The 14,967-nt window shown below is 34.5% G+C and overlaps 1 protein-coding gene across 1 annotated transcript in view; it reads left to right on the top strand.

The window, feature by feature from the left end:
- Positions 1-8,766: 8,766 nt before the first annotated feature.
- The window catches only part of LOC117168294 (lateral signaling target protein 2 homolog), a 38,559-nt gene continuing 32,358 nt past the window's right edge, over positions 8,767-14,967 (top strand). The window contains exon 1 of the mRNA XM_033353832.1: positions 8,767-10,384. Within this exon, the coding sequence (XP_033209723.1) occupies positions 9,334-10,384 (1,051 nt within the window). The 5' untranslated portion in view covers positions 8,767-9,333. The remainder of the gene's footprint in view (positions 10,385-14,967) is intronic.

Here is a 14,967-nt window from a genome sequence, read left to right as displayed (position 1 = left end):
CTTTAGTATCAGGGAAAAAATTATGAATATAAATATTATTTTCTCTTATTAGAGATATTACACAATACTTGTATCTCTATTAGAATTTAATTACATATCTTCCGTTCAACAGGAAATTTATTATCCGTTGTCCTGTAAGAATTTATATGTTCCTGCAAGTATAATGATTATGGAGTAGTGTACTGAGCACGTGGTGGGTCGCAAGACAACGTATATATCCTGTTATACGATATAATATGCAATGATTAGTTTCGTTTGGAAAAATTTTTATGATTTAAAGATTGTAACTTTTGGAGCTGTATTCATGCATTGTTATAAAACGTAACAAAAATATTGTATTTTTGCTACTTAAATTAAAAATGAAGCGGATACTGCAATATAAAACCCAGTAGCATGTGTTTTTTCTTTTAAACACATATGTAACATTTGAAGTAGTATGTCATTTTATTTTCCAAAAATATCTTTTTTAGCTACAAATGTGTGCATTGAAAGAATTAATTAGACACGGTACATGTATACTGCCGACCAAACGAAAAATATACATTAGTGACATTTTAATTAAAATAAATAATAAAAGTTTAACAACTGCAGGGAGAAAAAGATATCGCAAAATCTCCGCATTAAAATAAAGCGCAATATGATAAAGTCTCGTGCAGAAATTGCCCAACTTATTCCCGAGTTCCGATCTGGGCCCGATCGGATTTTCCACATGTTGCTCCAAGGGGGCAGATGATGTGGCTCGCGTCAGAACCACGTCGGGTGACACGATTATGTCAGGTTTTCTATTATCACCGTATTATTAGTATTCTTTCATATAACTTAAAATGCCAAAAGCAAATAGTAGATTGCGAGTTCGGAATTACAGAATTGTTGGTGAGATTTATTATATCCGCAATGAAGGCAAAGGTAAGCTTTAATTCACTAGAATCATCATCACAATTCATTTTTAGCTTCTGAAGATTTTCAGCAATGTATTATAATTTAAATCCTTTTTATATTTTCTCGCAGATAACCTCACGTTTAAAATCTCACTCCACGTGCCCCATGTGCATTAGTCAAACAAAAATAGTTCCAAAAGAATATTAAGAAGATAAAAAAATATTTATAATTAAAATTCATTTGTGTGTGTGTGTGTGTGTGTGTGTGGGTGTGTGTGTAATAGCTCTAAATTTGAACATTGTTTGTCAAAGCATAATAGTTTTCTTCAAAATGCAAACTCTTATCGATAAATTCAAGCAATACAAACAGATAATGTAATGTAGTATATTGAAAATGAGATGTAATGTATAATGATATATAATGTAGAATATTGAAAAACTGAAGTTTTCTGAAATGCAAAGTTAAAAAAATAAAAATATAAAAACTTTTGGAATTTTACCAATTATAGAAATAAAAATTAAAGGGGGCATAGCTAGGCCAGATCGCGTCCACATTTTGGATGCCTAGATCTGGGGCCAGTCGGGTAGGGCGTTTCATTCACGGTCTAGCGCCAGACAGATTAACCTATCGGGCCCACATTTTTCCCGAATTGAGGCCCGACCCGCGCCACACCGATATTTCTGCACTAGGTAAAGCAGTTTATGGTGCTTTATATGATATTATAAAGCACTAACATCGCTTGGCAACTACTATAGAACCCTGGTATATATAATAAAATAAAATATTAATATAATGTAAAATCTTGCAATGTACGATATCATGATTTGACGCTATTATAATGCGATAATTACGATATTATAGCGCAGGAAATACGGTATATATTGCAATTCAGGCGATATCATTTTCTCCGTGTGTTTTAATAAATCTTATTAATTATTAATATCTTTTGCATAAAACGATTGTTTATAAATGGGAAAAGTCGAAAAAGTTGAAAAATACATCATAAAAGGATACGCAAAGTACTTTGCGTCTCCTAAAAGATGTACAAGGCATGCAATACGTCATCAGTATACACATGAAAAAGAACCTAAAGAACTTTGTGTCTTTTTTGCGTTGTAAAAGTGACCGAGTGCTGAATGAATTCACAAACGAAAAGAATCACGTACCCTTACGTTTGTTTTAGACGTATGTGACTTTGCTCGGACTCTGATCGGAAATCAACGGGAAATAAGTCCTGGCTAAATTTGGTTATACACTAGTGACTAGCAATACCCATTCGGGTAGGTGAATGTGTTCCTTACGTATATGTTTTGTTGTTATATTTTGAGGCTGCGCTCGAGCTCTTCGACAAAGGCATCGTACGCAAGTGACTTTGTGCTCTTTTTTTCTTGTTCACAGTAAAAAAAAAAGGATCAATTTTGTTACAGAGCATTTTGCTTCAGCGATCATTTGACTCTCGAGATCATAATAATTTTCCATTCGGATCAATTTAATATCATTTTTTGGTTTATTTGTCAGACTAAACAAAATGGCCGCCAATTATTGGTGCCGGTGTCATAACAACATAACCTGAAAATTGTGTCTAACAGCACGCAAGTGACAACTACGCCTAACAGGTGATATTTTTTAATATCAGATTTTGTTTTTTTTTCAACTTTTCAAGTACACTGCACGATCAGAAACCAGAAAAAGCACATAGAATGGCTATTTTAGGCATATCATTATGATTAAGTATTATTGCTAGACCATGCCTGGACCTGGACTGGAATGGCTGTCAAAATACAACAAAGAACACTACATATAGCATCTTTAAGAAAAATATATTTAATTGAATCATATAAAAAGTCACATGCTATCAAATGAGCTTTTTATAATTTTTCTATAGAGCCCGAGGATAAAAACTATATATTTAGTTTATCGACATAATTTGGGGTTATTTGTAGTATAGTACATTAGTTTTTTATTGTGGCTATAGGCTATTTCTTGGGAAAATTGGATTTCCAAATCAAACATAGGGGAATGTAGGTCAAAACAAGGTAGGCGGGTCATATGGAGTACCTTGATTTACGGAAACCTATACTGCACTTCCATATGTTTTTCAGTTAATGAAAATCTCAGTTAAATACATAAAGGGCAGTCGGACGTTACATGCGTCTTTGTGTGAAGATTTATTTTTCCTCGCAAGAAATTTGAACAATTTTTTAATTTTTTTCACGTTTATTAAGAGAATTAATTGCTCCAAAAGTGTGAATTCCGCTGGATGCAATATTTATCATAAATTATATACTATAGTACATACATCCAACTCTCGGTTTAGTAACAGTATCAGAGGTTGCCTCGTACTGTCCTTGTTACTAAATTTTGGGGGAATCGAAACGTAAGCAGTAAGGATCGACTGAATAGTTTCCAATTGGAATGCATAATATTGCTCAATATACTCAACTGAGTACCCAGCCACAGCGCCTTTCTACTACGCTGCTGGTGTTTTTCAAGCAAGAATCGCAACCGTCTCTCTCCCTGGTCCTTGAGAAACTGCGTAGGCCAGCTGTTCCAGGAATTACTAAACCGCGGGTTACTAAAACACGGTTCTGGTTCACTTATATTATACTTATTATATTATTATTAAATTTTTTATCCACATTTGTATCTCAAAAGGTGGAATTTTCTCAATTTTTAAATATAATTTTATTTTTTATTTTCTATGTTCCTCCCATTCGATAAAGATTAGAACTTTCCATACAGTTTACTAATTTAATTTCGTATTACTTTCTGTCACTTTTTCTTAATTTACTTAAGTTGGTACTGTACCCCATTCTGACTCACCGGTGAGGCAAAATCGGCTATTTCGTTGTTGTTTTTTTTCGAAGAATAAAAACCAGAATAACTTTTTTATTAATTAATTTTAAAAAATCGAAATTTGCACACTACTACTTGACTAAATACTTTATTCGTTATCAAAAGGGATTTTTAATCAATATAATAGGTTTAAGTCAATAATGAGAGAAAGTTAAGGTACCGTATAAACTTCCCCACCTTCCCGTCCCGGGTAAAAATATTTTGTTCTGATTTTCTCTTGGCTAAAGACTAATCCATTTATTTCTTGAGACGTAAGATCCTAGGTTGTAGGATCATCACTAATTTGCTTTAAATTCTACAGTTAGTTGTATTATTTATCTTCACGGTATTTATTTTTTATTTATTAATAAGTTTGTTCGTCTACTATAATTTTGTTATTTGTATGGAGAATATAACAATGTTGTCCACTTTTTCGCAACTGCAACAGTTCACTCGACACTTGTAGAAAATAACAGCTTTAATATTTATATAGAAAACTGTATTTGCATATAGTTGTTGAGATAAAAAGGTTCCGAGTTCTTAATTGAAAAATTAATTATTAAAAAATTACAGCCATAATTGCAAGATAAGTCTGTATATCTCCAATATCTAGCTGGTGACATAGAATCAATCATCACGGCCTTGAAAACATTTTGAAGACTAATTTACGTTAGTAATGCTTTAGTAGTAGAATTACTAATTAATTAGTCATCTGTACTACTACTTGATTTCTCTGAAAAATTTAAGTAGGTGGCGTAACTATTTAATTTGCAGGATTCTCAAACATAATCATATGGTAAATAATCCTAAAGCACTTAATTTCCTTGCAAACTTATTCATTTCAGGAAGAAGGAAGTAAAATTTTTTTTTATTGTGATGGATTTCTTTAATGAAACATATTTTCAAAAATATACTTTTAATTGCACTAAGAAATTAAATAATGATTTTCATATAAATATTCCGAAAGATTCAGGCGTAAATTCTGCATTTCGGCAAAACGTGACACATGAAAAAAACGCTTATTGTGTCTCATAATTACCTGTGTTCAGGATATTTTAGAGAAATATATTAAAGAAATGCGCAACAAAATATATTGCAAATCGCCTGAAAACCTGGATTAGTTCGTTGTTATAATTGAGATTTTTTTTCATCTCTAAAATTTTTCAAATTTGTCAGAATAAAATTCATTGTGGTACCTTTTCAGAAATTTAATATTGACATCAGGGAGACCACTTGCTGAATTATCCAGAAAATGTCTAAAGTTAGCTAAAGTTAGAGCTAAAGTTAGTCTAAAGTTAGCTATAACTGTCAGATCATGTAATCAATCTTCTCATGTGATTATAAAAAAAGGAGATCTATTCAAATTGATTGTGATATGTTAAGTTGAAAAATCTCCTCGTCACCTTCTAGTATCTATATAAAATAAACGTACATTATAAAAAATGATGGTCTATACTGCCGTACAACAATGAAAAGTAGTAACTACTCTCTAAATCTAAGTCAGTGAAAAGTCACTGATTGTCAGTGAGATTTCAATAATTGAAATAGATGGAAATCGTTTACTGACAGTCAGTGAAAAGTTACTTATTCAATCAGGGAAATTAACACTTCTGTGAACTGTCAGCACTGCACCATGTCAATTTAGCAGTTATATAATCAAATAATATGTTAGCAGATTCAATCCAGTAATCATAGTAAAAACTTAAAACCCATAAATATGATCAAATATTAAAAAGGGTGAAAAGTTTCGATGCTTTTAAATGACAAATAACCTCACATATATTACTTTACATTCCAGATTGGACTATCATGTACACACAAGTGAAGTAAAAACTTTTTATACGAGTTATAGAGTATATTTTTCCCGCAGTTAATTCAGCAAACTTACAGTCCGAAAATTAATAAATGTATTTCATCAAGGAATTCTCTTTGCTGTTTATAAGAAAAAGAGTAACAACAACGCTTAACTTTACAAGTAATGTTTACAAGTAATGTTTATCTGAATTTAGGAAAACGTATGATTACATTCTGAAATTCAGATACAAATTTTCTGAATTGAAGCACCTATTCTATTGTCTTGTGAGAATAGTAAAGTTCTAAAAATTAATTAAAGTTGAATTTAAATTGAAAACCTAATCAATTTTAGATTCTGACAGTAGAAATAAACCCGGCAAGTAAAGGAGTCAAAACCCTCTTTATTTTTCGATCTTCATAGCAGCAAGACTATTTCAAAAGTTATCAAAAGGGAAAAAGCAAAAAGTAACTCGAAGGTTGAAAAAATGGCAATGATTAAAGAGGGGTGGATAAAGTGAACTTATAAACGTCAGATGAGTATGCGCGATAGCGCTGCGTCGGTTGCGACGAATTTTTGGCGGTGTGTGAGAAACGCGAAAAATTGTTTGGAATAAATCGTACGAGGCATGCTGATCCGTGGTCAGGCGAGAGGCGGGAAACTGAATAGCCAATCGCAGTGCCTGGTAGGAGTGGCCAGTGCGAGAAATTACTGTTCGAGTCTGCGGGGCACGTCGTCAGGTTGCCAGAATGGGAAAGAGAAAAAGAAACACAACACTGCTTTCGCTGGAAAAGGATAGGCTGCTAAAGTGGAAATGGGAGGGAGAACAGGGTGAGACTGGCGTGAGTAGGGATGAGAGTTACATAAAGAGGGTAACGTTAAAGAAGGGTTCTACGGACATGCATATTGCGTGACCTGTCTTGCGCTCTCGTCAATTAAGGATAAATACATATATATCTATCTTGTATAATATAGAAGACAAGAAACGTGATGGAATAGTCGATAAGAGTGCAGACAATATCGGTCGAATATGCACACCGTATACTTATCATTGTCATGGTTAGATTAGTATAGAGTACTTCAATTAACACTGAACATTAAAAATCTTCATGAAATGTGCTGTTTATGTTCCAGTGCTTTGGCAAACAATTTTCAATACAAATTTCACAAGAAAAGTATAAAATATCCAGCTGAATGTTTGAAAAAACGTTGCTATGGCAATTATTGAGGTTTATTATTTTCTAGACATAATAGTGAAACTTATATGGCAATTAACATGTGATATTGAAAATTGAGACAACAATAAACCAGAAGTATTCAGAGATTTAAGAGATTGTGCACACTAATTTATTTTATAGCAGTAGGAACCTATAGCTTTTAATTTTATTTTCTGAAAGCTAAAAAAGTCTAAAAGCTTTACCGCCAGAGAATTTGAAATTCTGAATAACCGAAGGAATCGTTAGCAGGTCAACACACGAAATCATAAGTAGTCGATGTAGAAAAGAGTAGCCAGTTGATGCTGGTTTATTGGGGGCCATATCCGTGCGTTTTATCCTTCTTTTTATCTGTCTTTTCTCTTCAGAACCCACCTAAATGTTGGGGGATCATGCTAAACGACGTGAGATCAAAGGGGCCGACAAATTCAGTGGCGACCTATCATAATAATTTGGTTCGCTCGCGCCTCTTTGTATTAGGATAGAAAAGCCGACGTTCTGTGCAGAAAAAGGGTCGGCCGGCGGTGCTAAATCTAAAAAGGTTTTACTGATTTCGGTACCACAGCGCAATCACGCGGAGGGTCATCGCCATATATCCAATATATATGGCATCGATGCGTCGGAAGATAGTTGATTTAGAGGAGTTCACGGCCAAATGGTATTTAAAGTGTACATGCAAAAACAATAAACAAGAAGGAAAGTTCTGTTCCATATTTGAAGTTTATTAATGAGAGAGCAGATGGTTACCTGAACAAATAATAGATCCATACATAATCTTCCTAACTTCATCCGCCATCTGTTTCCTCCTGTATAATGTCATAATTACAGAAATTAATTCCCAAAACACTGTTTCCAAAAGAACAGCAAAAGACAGAATATTTGCATGTTCAAACAATGATGAGATACAATATTTCCCAGAACTCAGCTTCCTTATACGCATGACGAGAGTAATAACATCCTCTCATCAGAACCCGAAGACAAGCGTATGAGTTTCTTTAACAATTCATCAAAATATTCCCAGAGAAATTCCCACCAAAATATCATTAAAAACTTAAATAGAGATCTGAAATACATTGACCTGGATTCAACCGCAAATTGAACACTTGAAAGAAGCAGCCTTGGGCCCGTAAACAGGATACACTCTTTGTAAATAAATTTAAAGGAAGACGAGCACGTGTGCTGCGGATATAGAACTCAGGAACCGGAAGTGGGTAAAACAAAGGGGGTTGAATATAAAAGTAACCTCTTATCTAAGTGGATCAGTCGTCCAGAAGTCTTTACACTTTTGTCTCCAAATGCCCTCAATTAAAATATCTTACTGGGCACATGAACCAGACAGAGAAAAAAGCACTATATGCAATCTACATTTTAATAAATATATCTATATATTCAACTACTGTAAATCATTAGATTTTAGAAACTGAATCTTTCATTTTGAAAGGGAATAAATTTATAGATGCGGCGCTGATGTATTCATGAAATTAACATAGTGATTTTGTTGCTTCGGAACTTTGCTGAGATCTCAATCAGCTCATCAAAAGTTTAAAATCCAATTATAACTCAAGATATAACCAATTTCAGCCTTCCGTAGATTCGCACATTTCCTACACTGATGATCTTATTCAGCAGGATAATTTCCAAGCAAGAGAATTCTTGCATGAAGGACTGTTGAAAAATGGCATCTGTTGCCAATACAAGCACGTGCATAGTTAATAATGTTCAAAATCGCCACTGATTCAGGGTTTGATTCGCAGTAGCCCTCGTTAGTGTCGTTGTGGAGGAGCTGGGGATTCGTACACACGTGACACGGGCTATACGAATGTGAACACACACAGTGTGGGACACCAGTATACAAGCAAGAGGTACGGACCTGCAGGACGTTAAGTACGTCTCGTAAAAATTCCAGCGAGCCAGCGTCATTTTGCCAAGGGGCTGCCGATACCAGGGATTGGTAGGCTGGCCTGCACTAGTGGCCGCCCACTTGGAAACCTAGAACGCCCTCTGAGAGTAGAGAGCTTTGATCTCTGCCGTGAACGTCACCGCCGAGGCCGTGGCTGTGGACTCCCTCCCACACCGAGGCGGGAAGGAGCAACTGAAAGCAGGATCGCTTCAAACCACTCCGAGTCACTCGCTTGAACTGACTGCGTGCCGCTTTACGGATCCCGGGTGGCTCTCGGCACGATTCGGCGATTACGCGGAACCCGACGCGTTTGTGTAGTACGTATAGGCCTAGAAATTGGTATACAACATAACCTAAAACAGTTTTTAGAAGGGTCAAAATACGATTGATTAAGTTGTTTGGTTGTTCTCAAGGTAGTGTTGATGGTAGGTGAAGTTTTTTGTGTGAAAGAGACAAAAAGAGTTTCATAACAAAGGAGGGGAAACATAACCTAAAAGAGAAACTTGTACAAGTGGAATTACTGTGTTTGTGATGATCGTGTGAACTGGCAAGTGAGGGTTGATGGGGGGTTTATGTAGTAAAGCAAGTGACAATACCCTAGATAGTGTGGTGTGTGACAATGTTGTGTAAGAGTTTCTAGATGGGACGTGAAGATAAACCAAGGAAGGTACCGATCGGCTCGAGTACCAAACCCTCGAGGACTTGATGCGATTATGTGTACGACGGAGATGACGGAAGCGTTCACGATGTCGCCTTCAACAGCTTCTTCTAGTGGAACGACTATTGGTTGTTTGGGATCTCCGAGTCACCGGAGGGCGTCTTCGAGAAATTCGCTTAACAGAGCTGAGGTGCAGGATGATGAGGATGAGATTTCCGTGGGATGTCCGAGTCCTTTACCGTTAGTGGTGGTGACACCAAATGAGGAAGATGAGAGACTGAGTTCATCTAGGGAGGAATTTAGTGAGAGATTGAGTCCGAGGAGTTACCAGGACACTTTGGACGAGGAGGACAGGTATTCGCGAGACGAGGACCACTATAGGATAAGTAGGGATCGCAGGATCTCGGGGTCCAGGATCTTGGGGAATGATGTAACTTCCCTAAGGGATATTGATGAGGAGAACGAGGACGACGGTAGAAAACGCAACGGGAATGGAAGTTCAGGTGGTGCTGATGATTATTTTAAGCCTCTTAAACGACTGAAAATGGTGCCGATTCAACAATCTGACGAGGAGGATGAACGAGAAAGGGAGCAGAGGGAGGCGAATGAACGAGGGGTTAAGTCGTTTAGCATCCTTGATATTCTTTCTCACAGACCAAAAGCGAAGATTGTGAGACCGTGGGACACATCGGAGTCTAATTTAAATCATCACCGACATCATCACCAATCGCATCATCATCACCACCATCACCCGGCTCATTCTGGTCCCAGAGATCTATCTCTATTGGGCATGTCATTGTCCTCTATTTCGGGATCTATTAGTGAACCACCTTTAAGTAGTTCATCTTCTTCGGGAAGGAGTTCTGTTTCCGATTCTGGAAGCCCTGATCCTTTGGCCCATCATCACCATCATCATAGTATTCACCACGGGATGCATCCCGGTCTTCATCATCCGGCGATGCAGCAGCAGTTTAAGAGAAAGGCCTCGCAGCAACATAGTTCCCAAGGTGGGCAAAATGGGAAAAGACAACCTGGACAAGGAAGTCCTCTCGATGCTCTCTTTCAGATGACGAGCAAGACTTTCGACGCTGGCGAACACAGCCAAGGTTGGTCTCATATTACTTTCATATTCAATTAGATAGGATTCTTATATCAGGATTTTGATCTATAATAATTTCTTGCAGTATTCTTGATCAGAAATTTACAAGAGCTTGAAAAGTAGCTATAGAGCTAAAGAACTAAACCCAGTAAGAATTCAAAATTATTAGAATCAGGCTAAAATCTGTTGCAGCCTTTTATTTCCTTGTACTCTTCTTTGTTATCACGTCTTTTACATTTCTTGTAAACTTCTTTCCCGGCATATTTAGTTTACAATCTTTTTAAATAATTCGAATGACTTAATTTAAATATTGAAGAAAAGAGAACAATCTAAAATTCAATCCAAAACAGAAATCAATTTTAACGTTTTCTATTTCTGCACTTTTTTCAGATGCAATATCTTATTTTCTTAGCCTGAATCAGATAAACACACCACAAATAACAAGTTATTTACAATTTACTGATAAATTCTTGTGATTATAAAAATCACTGGTACGTGATGAAAATTTTATGTCGCAAACGCCCTGTCGGGAAATCCTGATTAATAGCCAATGATGCGAATAGTTGTCAATGACTCGACTTCCCTATCATCGTCTCGGTCGCAAACAGACGATCATTAGAGAGACGGGGCTTGTTCCTCTGAACGTAACTAACTGTTACATGGATATTTGCATTTTGCCTTACAAGCCGATTCGTATTTAGATGAGTGTAACTCTTTTTCATAAGCGATGAATCTATTATTATCTTAACTGGCAGACAGTGAAGAGAGTCGTTTCTTGATCTAGATGATTAGAGACAAGGAGGGGTGATTTAGGATGCAATTTTATCCGCATTGCGGTTAATCAGAATCAACCGAGAATGGTTAAAATTTATATCACTAAATGAAGAAAGACTTTCCTATGACTGCGGATATGTTTATAACGCGATTTTAAACATTTATTGCTTGGAGGAGATTATCATGTTTCATCGAGATGTGCGAAATCAAAGCCTTATGAATGTTAACCGCGTAAATGAATCAATCACTCATTATAACAAGATGGGATGTGTCATAACAAGATGATAATTGATCATTAGCATTATTCATAGCACAGTCTTGCAATTCAATTATTGTTTCATGAGAAATATCCATTACTTGATGAATTTCTTTAAATTGCTTTGCAGGATCAGAGCATCCGTCAAATAGGTTTTATGTAGATTTCCGAGTTGTGATATTATTATTCATGCTAATTTATTAGTTGTTAAAAGCGTTATTTGATCAATTTTATAGTGCGTTTTAAGTTTGTCATTTTTCAGGCTACATGGAGCTCGTTTAGAAAAAACGCACTATCTATTACTATGAAATTTAAATAAAAGCTTTCATTTGCATTGCCGCAGTTATCTCAATTTTAATTCATAATTAAAAGGTTGCACTACAGAACCAGATAACCAACATTTTGGTCGAAAGTGAGTTATTGTGTAAAAAGTTCTTAAAAAATCAAATAAACATTTTAGTAAATGGATTTCTTTAAAATATTATTTTTTTATACTGATTACGCGATCTATAATTTTGATTTTCTTTTAACAGAATCCATTTTTTTACCATGCATTTTTTCTAATTATTCAGCACCTCCATATCTCGGCAGCATGTTTTTATTTCTACAATAAATTGAAACTTCGTTTTATAGTCGCTATCTAAAGCAGATTTTAAAAAACCCATCCCATGCCAATCTCCAAATTTTCAGTGGGTTTTCTCGTGATTGGTTAACTTTTTTAGATCAAACTGTATATGCCTTATTCAGAAACTTGACATCTCGGATGTATGTATTGATTCTAAAAATAAAATTTTTGAATTTTTCATCGTAAACAACAGTAAAGCATCATCCAATTTTAGGTTAGTGTCAATTTAAGATATTCAAATTTCAGATTCATTTTTACAAACCTGGATAACTTTAATAGATTTAATATTTCGGGGTCTGAATTCAACAACATTTCGCCTCGGGAGTTTGTTTTATTTTTGAATACTGATTTTGGTTTTACGTCACGTTTTTTCGCTCTTTCGAAAAATTCTTATTGCTGTCGCCCTTCATAGTTCGCAATTCAACAGATAGCTATCTAAATATAAGAAAAAAGATGATTAATTTCTGAATAAAAGATATATAACTTCGAAAATTCAGAAAATTTCTTTGTGAATTTCGGTTTGCTTCTAAATTGAAGCTGTATTTTTTAGCACTTTTTTTACTGTGTAACTTTCATGATAACATAAACTACTGCTACATTTGCTTACTCACGAGAATAATTTACTTTTATTTTACGCTTTCGTTTTGTGAATTGGCATGGATTCTTAACTCAAGATTTTAAACGCAAATTTTGTTAGCATTCTTAGTTTTATATTGTGCGTTATATTTCAGATAATGTTTGTTTTTTGTATTCTGGCACTAATAACATAAGAGTAGTTCTTGTTTTATAAAAGTACCCAGGGTCAACTGAAATGTGCGCAGAGATAATCACAAATTTTAAGAATGATGAACAAATTCTATTTTGAAAGTTTTAAAATAACTAAAGCACAACTTGATACTTTGACCAATTTTATAATTAAAAAATGATTATTTATTTATGATTCAACATCGAACATCAGTTATAACTAAAAATTCAAAAGAGAGTAAAGATATATAGTTTAATTTGAAATCCTTATTGCCAACAAAGTTATTTACAAATTTTGATGACAAAGATTTCAATGAAGGGTGGGACAAAAGATGAATTACATTATTGTAATTTCGTACTAACCTCAAAATAATTTTGCGATATATTAGTTTTCGCAGCAGCTATTGAGATGTCGATTTAAAATTTTTGAGCAATTAAATAAATGGCACTAAGGATTCGGGTTAGAAAATATTTTTCAACTTATAACAATAAATAGAAGCGAAAACTGTAAACATTTATAATTTTCAGAAAAAATACATAAAAATATTGCTTCTCAAATGTTATAGTGCGCACAAAAGTGTTTTTAATTTTTTTAGTTATAAAAGCATAAACTAAAAGTAAAATAAATGGTTGATACACACAAATATAGAGAATATAATCAATGAGTTCTAAAAATATTTTTAATGTTTCCCTGGACAGGTAGATCATTCGAAGGTTATTTTCAAATGTGATCCAATTAAGTATCTGGGTTTTATTTCTCAGTCCCTAAATAAAATTAGGACTTCTGACAAAACTTCGGTTTCTTTAACAGTTTAAGTAGGCCCCATCTACCTACAAAGTGAATGGTCCATAAACAGTTTCTCGCAGCGGAAGGTCGCCCTTCGTAAATTGAATTTGCCATCATTGCGAGGATCAAACATCTCTGCGAATTCCGTAATGATCGTCGTAAACTTAAAAAGCTTTATGGAAAGTATAGGGGAGTACAGTGGTGTTCGAGTGCCTAAAGTCTAAACACTTAAACCTAAACTAAACGAAAATCCCGAGCGGTTCTCTCCTCAGGCTCAGACACTAAGATGGTAAGTTTGCATTGCCTCTTCCGAAGAAGGAAAGATTTTGCTTTTGTTGCCTTGAGAATGAAAAAAAAAGAACATACCTAAACAGAAGGGCCTCTTATCTCAGCAGTATTCTGTCCAGTTGTAGGTCCATTTTACGTAATATTAGGTTTACTCTCGTGATCATCCATTGTTTACGGTCGGGACAAATAAATCTGTTTACGGCATACCTCTTTCCCGATCCTTTATCAACATACTAAACGCTTCTACTTACCTAAGTTGTGAACACAAAAATGAAATTTCAGGTTTTAGCTGAAAATATAACTACTTTGATAACATTATGGGCAACAATATTTGCTATATCAGATATTCATTTTTTTTATCTATTTGACTTTTCCCCCTTACAACTGGAACGTATGCCAAAAATAACATACTTAGGATGAACGCTCAAATTTTTAGAATAGATTCTAGGTATTTCTCTGTTGAAGACTTCAAAAGTACCAATTTTTAATTTAAAGTATTCTGAAAAAAATGTCAGACATTGAATAATCGTAAGAGAAGAAATTCTACATTGTAAAATTCTAAAATTCAAAATAAAACATTTAAATTCGAACAGATTTAAATTAAAATGTCCAATATAGTACACTTTTTTTTAAATGTCAATAATTATACTGAAATTTTGATATTATTCGTTTTTTTTTTACTTTTTCAATCATTCAACTTTCAGAGCATATCATTTACAAAAACATTGCACTATCTTAAATTGTTCCATACTAATTTCTCAATTTCAACATAACAGCTTTAAAAGACTGGAATAAATTGAAAGCCTTCAAAACGAGAAAAAATGTAAGAGAAAAGCATTTAAAATTGCGCACGCTTAAAAAATATAAACCTCTGAATTTAAAAAAATATTAGGTTGATGTCTTCAAACAAAAACAATTTCCGCATTAAGCTCATAGCCTAACCATGCAAACGAAAAAAATTTTAAACTGAATTTTAGAAATGGTCTGAGTCAAAAACATTCAAATAAAATTGTACAATATTATTATTATTATTATTATTACACCATTAAGCCATTTCCCTTTCGGGGTAGGCGTGACTCACTCGGCAGGGGAAAGGAGTAGTGTGTGGATGGGATA

Source organism: Belonocnema kinseyi, chromosome 2 (assembly GCF_010883055.1).
Source record: "Belonocnema kinseyi isolate 2016_QV_RU_SX_M_011 chromosome 2, B_treatae_v1, whole genome shotgun sequence".
NCBI lineage: Eukaryota > Metazoa > Arthropoda > Insecta > Hymenoptera > Cynipidae > Belonocnema > Belonocnema kinseyi.
The sequence above is the reverse complement of the archived record's forward strand: the minus strand, read 5'-3'. Positions and strand labels throughout refer to the sequence as shown.